Source organism: Strigops habroptila, chromosome 4 (genome assembly GCF_004027225.2).
Source record: "Strigops habroptila isolate Jane chromosome 4, bStrHab1.2.pri, whole genome shotgun sequence".
NCBI classification, from domain to species: Eukaryota; Metazoa; Chordata; class Aves; order Psittaciformes; family Psittacidae; genus Strigops; species Strigops habroptila.
Genome location: NC_046358.1, coordinates 26,391,679 through 26,404,602, shown reverse-complemented (window position 1 = coordinate 26,404,602; position 12,924 = coordinate 26,391,679). Strand labels below are relative to the sequence as shown.

Below are 12,924 nucleotides of genomic sequence, written 5' to 3'. Positions count from 1 at the left end.
CCAATTTTATTTGCTCCATTTAGAATCTTCCACAATCTGTAATAGAAAATGTTGGAGGAAAAATTTTTACGTTTGGATCCTATAGATTAGGGGTTCATACAAAAGGTAACATTTACGTTTGTTATAAAAATCTCACATTTTTGAGCTAATGACATAGCTGTAAATGCCACCCTTAAGTAATACAAACTTTCTGTATTTTGAGGTGGTGTTGGATTTTTAAATTTTTGTCAGCCATTTTTACTCTTTATTATAAATAAAAGAAGTATGTTTCTATATTATGCTTTTGGGATGGGTTGGGAAAGAAATAAAGTTGGGAAGTTTTTGAAAAGAGAAAGTAGTATGCTTGGAGTCTCATGGTTTGCTTTTTAAAATTTACTACAAATGCAAGAAGAATGTATGTATGTATTCAGTATGCACCATGGCCGTGAACTTTTGTATTTGTTTTGACCTAGTATTCCTGAAGAAAAGCTGTTCTACAGGAAGAGAAATTAATTTTTCCTGTTTTTAAAAAGAAAAAAGTCTGGCTAATGCTGGCATTACACACATATAAAGTGTGAATAACTTGTGCTAATAAACAATTTCAGGTGCTGATATTGACGCCCTCTGTGTTGCACCAAGACATGTTGAAAGAAGTGACTTTTTCACATCGTTTTATGAAAAACTGAAACAACAAGAAGAAGTGAGAGATCTGAGGGTATGTGAACTGTCTGATACAGCTAGCTGAACTGATGATGCTGCTGAAAAGTTAGTGAAAAATGATGCTTTAAATAAGTAAATATAACTTTACTGTTAAAGGCTTGCAGTGGATTTTTAGTTAACCTGCAGCAAAGCCTATCCCCATAATTGAAATAAACAGATATTCTTCTGGCTTCTCTCTGTTTCCACTTAATAGAGATATAATTTTAAAAAAAATCCGCATTGCAGAATGGCCTCCTAGGATGTGTGCTAGTACTGCAAAATTTCTGCTTGCTCTCTAGCTTCAGGCAGATGCAGATGGGTTAGCTTGAAAAAGATCAGGACCGAAAGTGTCTTAATGAAGGTTTTAAAGTATACCGTTATGCTGACGTTTTTATAATTTCATACTTATATAGACAATAACAGTGGTTCATATTAACTAAACATTCTATATTGTCTGTCAACTGTGCATTTGAAAATGGAAGTTACATGTTTACTGTGTCTGATTATTAGATGCTTTGTAAGACTTTCAGGATTGTAAGATGATGATTTCCCTTGTAGGAATGAAAGACACACAGGTGTACAGTATTTTGTTTCTATTATACATAAATAACAAGCCTCCCTAGGTCAACTGGTAGGAAATTTAATCTTCTTAATGTTGGTTTAGAGAAAATTTAATTTTCTCTGCTGCAGTTTTTTTTAATGAAGGTAGTTGCTGGCAAGTCTAAAACTTTGGTTTAGTCCTGCTCCCATAGAATAAATATGACCGTCTCTGCAGTATTCTTCCGCCCTATGCATCCTGTAGTTGGTAACTACCAGGGTAGTGCAAACGTCTGGTGGTAATACTGTTATTGAAACAGTTGTTTTGAATGCTTTATTATATGAACACTTTTAATAATCTTAAATCCACATCCTGTAATTAAGAGGATTCTGATTTGCAGATTTCCAGTTAACTTTGCTGTAAATTGTGACTTAAGATGAAGTTGATTTAGCAGCAAGGTGGATCAGTGTACGCTCTTCAGTGTAGCCTTGCAGTGATGCAAATAAGCTTTTAGATCAGTGTCATAACACTTCAAATCATTCAAGCTAGACTGAGGAAAGTTTGTACATCTTTACGTAACCTAGACTCTTAATGGTTGCTCTAGTGAATGACCCTGAGAAACTTGTGAGTGTGTTATTTTGCTTAGGATCCATCTTGACATCCAGTAACATTAAGGTAACCTTAACTAAGGTTAAGAGCATAGGGTAGTGTTGTCTCCTTCTCTTGTTAATGCAGAACTGTGTTAAGTCCCTGCAGTTCCTAAATTTCTTATTAGGAGGTATGCAGTGTTCTTTGCTTTTTTGAAAGCGGTGCTCTGCAGATCTGCGTTTAGTTTGGATGCTCAGTTCTGGAAGGTTGTGACAGAGTAGACATCAAGTTCCATCGTTTCAGCATGGATACAGTTTGTCGAAGTACCTTATTAATGACCACATCTATAAAAGATGCTCAAGCTCTGGAGACTGGTGACTTGCAACTGGTTTAGGTGACGTTAGGCTATGTAGTTACACAGTTGTCTCCTGGTCATTTCTCATAAGATACTGACTGGAGAAACCATAGAAGGGAGAGGCCTCTTGGAGTAAGAATTCCCCCTAGGTTGGCCTTAGAGTACTTAGAGATTAGGTGAGGAGTAAAACATTTGATCATGTCCTACATGTAGTGAGAAGAGAGTTGGACCTTCAGGTAACATCGTCAGAGCTGGTTGGTATGAGTTTGGATTATAATTAACATCTAGACAGCTGTAGGATGTAGTAGATCAGGGCTTACTGCATAAGTTCTCAATGGTGGAGAAAGACATTACTGACAAAAATCAATCTGAACGCAGAAAATCATCTGTGTAATTAACATGTCACTGTGGTTGTTTAGACCTACTAACTATTGCTTGTAAGTGTAATCTGTACGGAAAATAAAATACAACTTTTTCCCCTCCAGGCTGTTGAAGAAGCTTTTGTCCCAGTTATTAAACTTTGTTTTGATGGAATAGAGGTAAAGATCTTTTATTTTGTTTTTGTAGAGCATGGTTAAAATGAAGTGTTCAAGATATCTGTAATTCATGTAGTATTCATAAGTGCTGTTAAAGTGGCTCTTGTAAATTCATGGCAACAGTCCTCAGCTGTGTAACTTAAAGTGGGGCTTTTAAGAGTAAACCAAGTCTTTCTCTTGATGTACTTAAAGCTTTGTAGAGAATATCTCCCTGTTCTTTTAGGTACTGCTACTTGCTAGTACTGATTAGTTTACTGACCTGTAGAATACTAATATTGGCATTATTAAGACTTAACATTTAATAGAAATTAATAAATAATGTGGCTTCAATAATTTTTTTGGCTGCTAATAATTAACTGTCAGAACCTTAAATTCAGAATTGTTTCAGTGTCTATAGTACAGCAAGTGTGATCTTTGATGTGTTTCAAAAATTTTTACTATTTTGGGTGAAGTTGCTGAGAAAACAAGAACACTGCTTTCAAAAGATAATCTTTTCACCTTTCTCAGCTTGGTTTATAGTTAACTTGTTATCTTGGTGACAAGACAAAAACATATAAACTGTTCATACACACAGTTCATCAGACTTGTAGCTGGATTATGTCAAGCAGCAACTGGGGAAGGTATAAGAAGGGTACTTTACAGTGGAGAGAGAATTCCCATGCTAATCATCTGACACATGACTTGAAGAGCTGTAGTATTGTACGCAAGACTGGGCAGTTCCTTCTCTGTCAATTTGAGTTAAATCCCTGCCTTGCTATTATAATGGTCATTAGTTAGGGTATTGCAATTTTTGAGTCTCGGGAAGATGAACCACTTCCTCTGCCCTCATCTATCCAGCTTTACTTATTTGAACTTTCACTAGTGTATCAGTTGATGCTTAGGTGGAGAGATGCATTTTCTCCAAATGAGAGATGTGCAGAGAAATGTGATACTGTACAATAAGCTAGCTAGTGACTTTGCATCTGTCAGCTATTTTATCACTTTTCGTATACAATTAGGTATTGGGAACATTTTTCTGGAGAATTTGTTTTCTGTTTACGTAGCTTAGGTATTAATTCTAAATATTGAAACTTGCCATAGGCATCCTCTGGTTGGTATTTTTTGCTTGGTGGTTTTGGTTTTTTTTTTTTTTTTTTTTTCTTTCAGTCACATTCAAGCCAAGCCAGTGTTGTCTCTCCTTGTTTAAAAATGAAATTCAAAATACAAGTGTAAATAGGCTAATAAAAAGGGTTGGCTACTATAACAGTAGTAGTATCATGCTTAAAAACAGTAATTTATGATGGGCCCTGATTAGGTTTATGACTGAGACTTATCCCATGTTGCTGACAGCGAATGAGAGTTCTGTAGCCTTGAATGCTAACTTACAAACACTTTTTTTTATATATACAAGTGTTGTTAGGTCACAATTTCTGATGGTTGTGTTTATGTCCAGAATGTCAATATCAGAACATTTTAATTTAATTTTCCTTTTCCTCATCCAGGCAAAAGGTGTCTTAAGTTCTTCTGTCTGTAAAGAAAACCTTAGAACTGAGGGAATTTTGTGGTGATCCTGTCAGTTAAACTTCAGAAGTTTCTGCCAATACAAGTTTTTAAATATTCGTTTTATGTTCTTGCTTAAAATAAACAAGAACCTTCTTGCTTTTTTTAATTTGTTCTTCCTGTAGAAAAATTATTTACACACAAAAAAGGCATAGGTCAGACTATTAATTTCTCTATTTGAAAAATGCATTTACTGTCAAGGAACTTTGGATCTTTAGAGGTGCTAGGCCTTCTAGGGATAATAGAACTTTAATCTGAAGTTAATTTTGAACTTGTTTTACATTGGAAAGTAGTACTTCTGACTTCAGTAGAAACTTCTACTTGGTAAAAATGGATTAAAGAATTAATTCTGCAGAAGAACAGTTTTCTAATGTCTTATCTCTCTCTTTTCTTTTATTTTCTTTCCAAGATTGATATTTTGTTTGCAAGATTAGCACTGCAAACTATTCCTGAGGACTTAGACCTACGAGACGATAGCCTACTTAAAAATTTAGACATTAGATGCATACGAAGTCTTAATGGTATGTATATACAGTTTTGCATATAAATTTCTCATGAAATCTTTTAATAAGTATCCTAGGTTGTTTGATACAGTAGTTCAGTTGTGGACTTGTCTGAAAATATACCAACTCCATACCTGGAAGTGAAGTCGTAGCCAGTTTTATATATCTTTGGAGAGAAGGGTTGTTTCTTGTTGGCCAGATCTTTATGACATTTTTTTTCTTTAATTTGGGTAGTAAGTGGTGCTGTGTAGACTTGCAAGACTCTGGTTTGGATCAGTATTTCTATACATAAAGATATGTAAGGGTTGTTTGTTGTTTAGGGTTTTGTTTTGGGGTTTTTTTTGTTTTTTTTTTTCCTCAGGGAGGGTTTTTTGGGTTGATTTTGTTGTGGTGTGTTAGGTTTTTTTGTGGGGTGGTGCTTTTTTTTGTGTGGGTTTTTTTTTTTTTTTTTTTAATGTTTTGTTTGGTTTTGTGTGGGTTTTTTTTTTTTTTATGTGTGTTAATATGTATAAACAACACAAAATTGCTTCAGTGATAAATTCTGTATATCAAAATATTGTGAGCTTGAGGGCAGGTCTTTTGTAGCTTACCAGCTTGTGTAATGCTTAACTTTTCTATGATACTGCAGCTTAAAAAATCATTTATTTACAATGTCCTGTCCGGGATGGCAGGGGCTTCAGCCAGGATGGAGTTTGCTGGGGGAAGAGGAGCATGTTAGATAGCACTGATTTCTGTTACGAGCTGAAAACTTGATGATTTGAGATTACCACAGCAACTTGGACTGTTCTGTGAGATTCATATTTGTGCTGTCTCTAGAATTCATGGTGCTTCCTTCCTTTGAAAGGAACTCCTAGTCTTAGATAACACTATTTTCTTGAAACCAGTTCTCTGCAACTATTTAGTAACAATGAACAACTACTTATTCTTGATTAAAAAAAAAAAAAAAATCAAGCTGTTAATATTGTCATCTGTAATGTTACTCTTATGCCTGAAAATATCCCATCAAAGTAAAGATACTTGTATGTTTAAAAACTATTCTTTTTAGTGTGTTCTCATAAATTCAGACAAATGACTTCAGGTTTTTTATAGATCCATGAGGACTGTCTTAATTTTTCTGTGCGTTCTATGGTACACTGCATGTAATCCTGTAACAGCAGAACTTGAAACTTGTTAGGCAGCTTGTGCAGGTCATTAATAACAGAAAATCAAGTAGCAGCTCAAAACCATAACTATGTGTGCATGAATTGTCTTGAGTGCTGCTATGAAACAGTAAGGAAAAAAAAAGTTAAGCTTTCAAATTCAAAACAAAAGTGATCAAAATACAAAATTAATTTCTAGCATGCTGATCTAAGGTTTCATGGCTTTGAAGGTGAGGGAGGGTAAGCAAGCAAAAAAGTTTGGAGGCAGCAAGTGTAATGGATTCTTTCTTTTGACAGGTTGCCGGGTAACCGATGAAATTCTGCATCTAGTACCAAACATTGACAACTTCAGGTTAACACTGAGAGCTATCAAACTGTGGGCAAAACGTAAGCAGTTTTATTCAAAAAAATTGTCAAGTTTCTTTTAACTCTTGCAGTTACTGATACCTTTCTTCTTTTGTCTCTTTCCTTCTCACTCCACAGGCCACAACATCTATTCCAATATACTAGGTTTCCTTGGCGGTGTTTCCTGGGCTATGCTAGTAGCAAGAACTTGCCAGCTTTATCCAAATGCAATAGCATCAACTCTTGTACATAAATTTTTCTTGGTATTTTCTAAATGGTATGTTTTTGGTTTTGTTTTGGTTGGTTTTTTTTTGTTTTTTTGTTTTTTTTAAATTTAGATTACACTAAAATAAAATTGTTTGTAGACACTAAATTTTAGTCCTGTTTTTATGGTATCATTTTTCAGGTGTTATCAGATTAAGATGTAGTTGTAAGCATTGTTCTTGCTGACAGAAAATGTTAGCTTTTTCAATAAGTCATCCAACATACTGTGTTCTTAAAGTATCCACTCAGTTTTTAATTAAAATTTTCTTAGGTATTTGTTGTAACTCAACATTACTCTTTAGATAAAATACTTACATAGTGCAGAATAAGAGCAGACACCCCAAAATTTGAAGTCTTTTAATATTCGGATACTGGGATAATGGAAAGAGGAGGTGTGTCAGTATCTGGTTTAGGCACATAGCTTTAATGCAGTTTTGGAGAACCAGTGACAGAAGCGTGGGGTTTTTTAATCTTGTCAATGCAGAGAGGTAGGTGTTTTACAATTACATATGGTTTCATATTCCTGAACTAGTTACCTCAGAAAGACGGTTAGAATAACTCTGATAGGAACAATGGTAACATTCCAAGTAAATTTAGAATGAATAGGACAAAAGTGCACTTTGCAGATTACAAATGAATACTGTTTTGTTTTTTTTTTTGAAAGAACATGTCTCTACCTATAGTCTTCATGAGACATTGACACATTTTAAGGCTCATTGTACCAAGTTGTTGCTTTACTTCAAGTATAGTGTTTTTCCTTCTTAACATGAAGGTAATTCCTACAGTTTCACTGTCTTGAATCCATAGGCTTTATAGACTTTTTGGGGTACCTAGTGTTTAGTAAGATCTTGCCACACAAAGCTAGTAGAGGAAAACTGGTTGGAAGCTCTGTTCACTGTGTTCCTTATGCTGCTATCCCATTTTATATGTGCATAGCATAGGAGCATTAACGTACAAATATCAAGAGATTAACTGACTTCTACTCTTTATAAGAAGAAAACTTATGGGAGTAGAGATGACTTGAAGAACAGAAGTGTTGCCTCTCTTTTTAGTGTTTCATTCAGCATGGATTCTTTTACTTGACTTTTTTTTTTAAATACATATGCTGTGTAATGATGTTGTAATGCTGTAACCATGTTGGCTGTTTCTTCTGTAGTTTGTCCATGAAACAGCTAGCTTGAAGATGGACCCAATGTCAATCTTCATAGTGGAATTTCTCTTTGCTAGGTGTATTTCAAGAAGAAATTAGAGGAGTTTTAGTTACCTAAACCAGTGGTTATGAAACTCCCAAGACTACAAAAAATTAATTGTTTTAATGGCCTGGAGAAGCTAATTACAGCTGTATTGTAGTTCAGTGATACAGCTTAGGTAAAGAACCCCAGTTAGACCAGCTTAGTCTTAAGGAAATGATGCTTTACCTTGAGAGCAGAGTTAAGAAGGATCGCATTCGAAAGTATTGTTTGTTGAACATACATGGTTGTATCCAATAGTCTTATTCAGTGCTACAATCTTTTTGAACAGGGAATGGCCAAATCCAGTGCTATTGAAACAGCCAGAAGAATGCAATCTTAATTTGCCTGTATGGGACCCAAGGGTTAGTGTATTATTTTTTCCCCTATAAGTCACACCGTACAATAAATTCAGTTGCTTAAAGAGTCCTAGGTGAACTTCATTTTCGGTTTATTAAACGTAATATTTTGGTATTATGTCTTCTTTGTAATTAACCTCTAGTTTTCCTGAATATGGAACAAAGCTTAATTTTCTAAACTGACCACTTGAAGCACACTTGCTGAACAATATACTTTTTACTCCCAACTTTTGCAATGTGATCTTAATAAATACTCAGCCTGACTAGATATATGCCTTAAAGCAATTCATTTTTAAAAACTGCTTATCTTAAAGTGGTTTGATTCTAACTTAAAACCTGTTACTTTTGCAAGTCCATTGAATTCACTTCATTGCAGTCATAGCTAGATATATTGTTCCATACAGTTGTGGTAATATGTCTTTTCATCTTGGACCAAAGAAGAACATAACTTGAAGACTTCAAGTTGCTTTGTATATTATTTATAATATTTGATCTCCATATTTGTAGCACTTACATTTAAGGGCATTGGACATTAAGGTCCTTCAGGCATTCAGTGAAACAGTTTGCAGCACAGCTCACGTTCTGAGGTTTCAGTAGGGCTTAGTGTGAATGTGTTTGATGCTGTTTTGTGAATTTTAGAACAGTTGGTGTTCAACTAATCTTTTTTTGGTGAATAAAGTAAGCACCAAAGGTTGAGTTTTGTGCCCTGTTGTACTTCATATCTGTTTTTCTGGTTGACAAAAGTCCACGTTTAAATAATGTGAGACAGTTGAAGTGTTCTCGGGTCTTGCTGTTGTTCTTGCAATAGGGGTTTGAGGTCAGTGTGATGGGAACTGTCTGTGTTGTAGTAGCTAATAAGCAAAGTGGGGTAAGTTAATGTCAGCAGTTTTTCTTTAGTTTACTATCTACAAGAATGCTACCCTAATGCTATTTAAAATGTATTTTGCATGTGTGTATTTTGTCCCTTCTTTTTTTTGTTTCTCTGTGTGCTGTTTAATAAAAGATACGTTAATGCAAGTGATGCTTCTGTCAGGTTGCCTAGAGCTTCTTGTCTTAAGTTAGCTCTTTGTTTTCAGTAGCATTACAGAAATAAAGTCTAAAACATTTTTCGCAAGGTCTGAAGACAGTTGTTCTTCTAAAGGTGCTCATGTGGTGATAAGGTATCCTTGTTTTGATGTGCTCCCAAGCTAATTTCTGTTAAAGTGAGAAGTTCTGTTCAGTTGGTGTTTCTGGACTTAGAAATGCCTGCAACTTGATCTTGATGTGTTGACAGGTTACAGCCCTCCCACATCACTGTGGTTCAGAATGATGTCCTTCAAAAGCATTATCCTTGTTTTCTAAACTTTCTCTGAACTGTTGGTAAATTTAACCTGGTCTGCAAACTAAAGTCGCTTAGAATTTAAGACTCTGTTGTAGTAAAGGGAGAAATCCAAATTTGTTAACTCATGTGTATACTTGAAGAAAACTGATTGGCTGTTGTTATATATAGGTAAACCCCAGTGATAGGTACCATCTTATGCCTATAATTACACCAGCATACCCACAGCAGAACTCTACCTACAATGTGTCCGTTTCCACACGGATGGTCATGGTTGAGGAATTTAAACAAGGTAAGTATCATCTTATGCTCTATATATAAATGTTTTCAAATGGCTTTAAAATAGTTCCATTGTGGGTATGGTTTGTGAGGGGAAAGGTGGCACGATGTTAAATAGCTTCTTGATGTGAGACTCTTTGAGGGAGGTAGAACTTGGCCTTTTACACTTCTGTGGCTTAAAGTTCCAAATTCAGTAGAGATTTCTGCAAACCTGTCCTTCACTCTTAGAAACTGAGAGTAATTAATTAGAATGCCTTGTTAGTTTATTTTAGTGGCTTTAGATTGTGTCATGCTCCGTTGAAGATTAGTGTGGTAATCCCATCATGGCCATTTCTGGGTCTAATATAAGACATATACTTGCTTAGAGATGAGTCCTCTAGATTTTTCTTAGTAATATGCTTGGATAATTACAGTAAATAAGGGAAGACATTATCAAAGCAGGAAGTAGACTTGATGCAGAGAGCAACTACCAGTAGCGCTCTCAGGAAGAGCAGTAGCTTATTGTCTTACTGTTTCTTCGCCTTTTAGAAGGGATGATTCAAATACTGTAAGGAAAAAGACCCCTATCTTCTTTGGATTGAATACTTACTGTGGCATACACAGAAGATTAAATTGAGCAGTATTACACTGCAAAGCAAATATATGTGAAATTTTCAGTCTGATCAATTAACATACATTTCTAATCAAATTTTATTGAGGTTCTTAATAATATGATTTGAATAACTAATGACCTCTTAAGGTACGACTGCGATATAAAGCTTGTTGATAAATTCCTTTGAATTTTAAGGGGGGGAAGTAATTTGTAGTAACCTTTTGCTAAATTAATAAGCTGTTTTTACTCTGGTTACTAAACTGCATTTTAAAAAAAAATTAAATTTTTCTTTTTTCTTTTTTTTTTTTTTATAATTTAGGTCTTGCTATCACAGATGAAATTTTGCTGAGTAAGGCAGAGTGGTCCAAACTTTTTGAAGCTCCAAACTTCTTTCAAAAGTACAAGTATGTATTTTATGGCATGGCAGAATATTTTAAGTTTTATCAGTTAAAATATCTAATGATGCTCTGTAGCACAGGGTCTTAAATTATACATATGAGTTCCAAGAAGTGTTAGGATTTTTCTATACAGAGGGGGAGTGAATGCACTGTTGTCCTTTCTCTTAGAAAATTAATAATTTCCTCAGATCTTTTTTTCTTTTTGTCTTTAGCATGTATTTCAGAAACCTGTTAGTCCCTGACCAGATACTTAAAATGTCACCAGTTAAGTATACAATCGGTATGCTACCAGTAAAATTGAAGACATATCAGCTGGTTTGACTAACAGAAACATTCATTAATCATGTCAGTAAGCATTCTAAAATTCAGTCTTGCCTCTCAGGAAACAAGATATTTAAAGAACTAATTCTGAAGGTCAATATTTAAGATGAATACATACGTGAAATTGTCTGTTTTCTTCTGTCAATATAGTCAACAGTTCATGCTGATAATAAAAGATATTTTTGCAATTGTGTTGACTAACTGCCAGATGTACTAGGTTTCACTAGACTTTTTTCATCAAAGCTTAAGGCTTTTGGCTCTTTACTTTATTAGCTCTTTCACAACTAGCTTCTCTAATTTTGTAATGTCTCTAAAAGAAATACTGAAGTTTACACTTCACATTTTTAGGGTTTCTAGTAATATGCTTGTGGGGGCAGAAGCTTGTTAAATGTATATGGACTTGCTGAAAGTTGTATTTTTATAATAAATATGGATTATTAAAATATGGACTACATCTTCTTTGCCCTCAGTTGAAATTGGAGACCCATTTTTCTTGAATCAAGATCAGATATCTTTTATACTTGTTTATGTGTTGGGTGGTTGGTTGGTTATGTACTAATCTAAACAAGATTGAAATATACAGTTCCCCCATTAAAAGAGACTGATGACCTTCATAATGTGTCTGTGTTTTGTTTCTATACCTTTTGCATGATAAAAGCTTTAAAACATTTGGATGGCTTTTATGTTGTACCGTGGAGATGTAAGTTTCAAAACACTTTAAAAAGCACTGTAAAGTTATATTATTTTTTTTTTTTTTCAAGTTAAAATGGGCTGCAGACAAATCAGTTTCTGCTCAAGAGGTTGTTAATAAGTTCCCTAGTAAGTTTTCTGTTTCTTTTACAAGTAGGAAAATTAGGAAACACTAAGTGTAATTTGAAAAAATCTGAATTTAAATATATTTTTTTGTGTACCAGCTTTAGCCATTTTATAATTTTTAGCAATAAAAACTTCTATTGCTAACATTAAATATTCAAGGTTTGTATGTTTTGCGCAAAATGTCTTTGCTTAATTTTATTTTTTAAATTGTGGAATGGTCATATGGAGCCAATGAATTAAATTACCAAGGTTTACCTCAGTAGGTTAACCTAAAGTTTTGGTTAGTAATGTTTTACAAAATTTTTATGTGCAGTCATCAGTACGCAATAAATGTGGCTCTGTTGCTCAAATCTCCATCTGAAAGCTAGATGTGTTGATTTTTTTTTTAAATTTTTTTTTTCCTCCCTCCCTCTTCACACGTTCCTCCTGTCTAAATTGTAGACGCCTTGAGTTGTCTCTGCTGAAATGCAAAGTAGCGTGTAGTGCTCTGTCAGATAAGACAAGATCTGGTCCTTGCTCTGAGACAGAGTTTTAAAAACACTTCTCTGATAGCTTTAGTAATCTGTACCGCTCTCAGTGGCAATTGGTTGCTAAACATCTATGTTGATCATAAACATTTTTGACTTGTTAGCAGTGTTTAAAATAAATTTTGTGACTAAGGAGGCTACTGCATATCTGTATGGCAGGAGCAGATTAGAAATTGGGAAAATGGGGAAATCTGGTTTTATGTGTGTATTTTTCCTATTTTATACAAAGTGTCAACAATTATTTGGAGTTTAGGGAGTTACATGTGTTATCTGCCCTTCATGTGTTAAAATTTTCAGGTGGGGGGAGAACAACAAAGAACATACACTTGGTTGGAGACGGTGGTTTACAAGTGAAATGACAAGAATAATTTCAAATGGATATAACATCAGTATGACATGTTACATAAGAATGAAATTATTAGAGCTTAAACCAAGAGGGAAGTATGGTAGGGAGAGGAATAACACTCATTTAATGAGCTCTAGCATGTTGTTTTTCTGTTATAAGGGTACCCTGCTAAAAAAGTAGAATATAAACATACCTTTTAAAAAGGTACTTCGAACATTTCCCTTGCTAGGACTCTATTTAAAGGACTGGATAAT

The 12,924-nt window shown here is 34.4% G+C and overlaps 1 protein-coding gene across 18 annotated transcripts in view; it reads left to right on the top strand.

Moving 5' to 3' along the window:
• Positions 1-12,924, top strand: part of PAPOLA (poly(A) polymerase alpha) — a 45,358-nt gene that overhangs the window by 14,218 nt on the left and 18,216 nt on the right. For 6 of the 18 annotated variants that reach the window (XR_003991180.1, XM_030484491.1, XM_030484484.1 and 3 more), the window contains exons 4-12: positions 24-105; positions 585-694; positions 2,645-2,698; positions 4,644-4,755; positions 6,174-6,263; positions 6,360-6,498; positions 7,986-8,079; positions 9,563-9,683; positions 10,582-10,666. Coding sequence is in view for 16 of the 18 variants with exons in the window: in XM_030484491.1 (XP_030340351.1) it covers positions 24-105; positions 585-694; positions 2,645-2,698; positions 4,644-4,755; positions 6,174-6,263; positions 6,360-6,498; positions 7,986-8,079; positions 9,563-9,683; positions 10,582-10,666 (887 nt within the window). In the remaining 2 variants the exon portion in view is untranslated. Of the gene's footprint in view, positions 1-23; positions 106-584; positions 695-2,644; positions 2,699-4,643; positions 4,756-5,400; positions 5,526-6,173; positions 6,264-6,359; positions 6,499-7,985; positions 8,080-9,562; positions 9,684-10,581; positions 10,667-12,924 lie in introns of those variants that run through there. The other 12 variants (XM_030484493.1, XM_030484487.1, XM_030484486.1 and 9 more) reach the window with 7 other exon arrangements.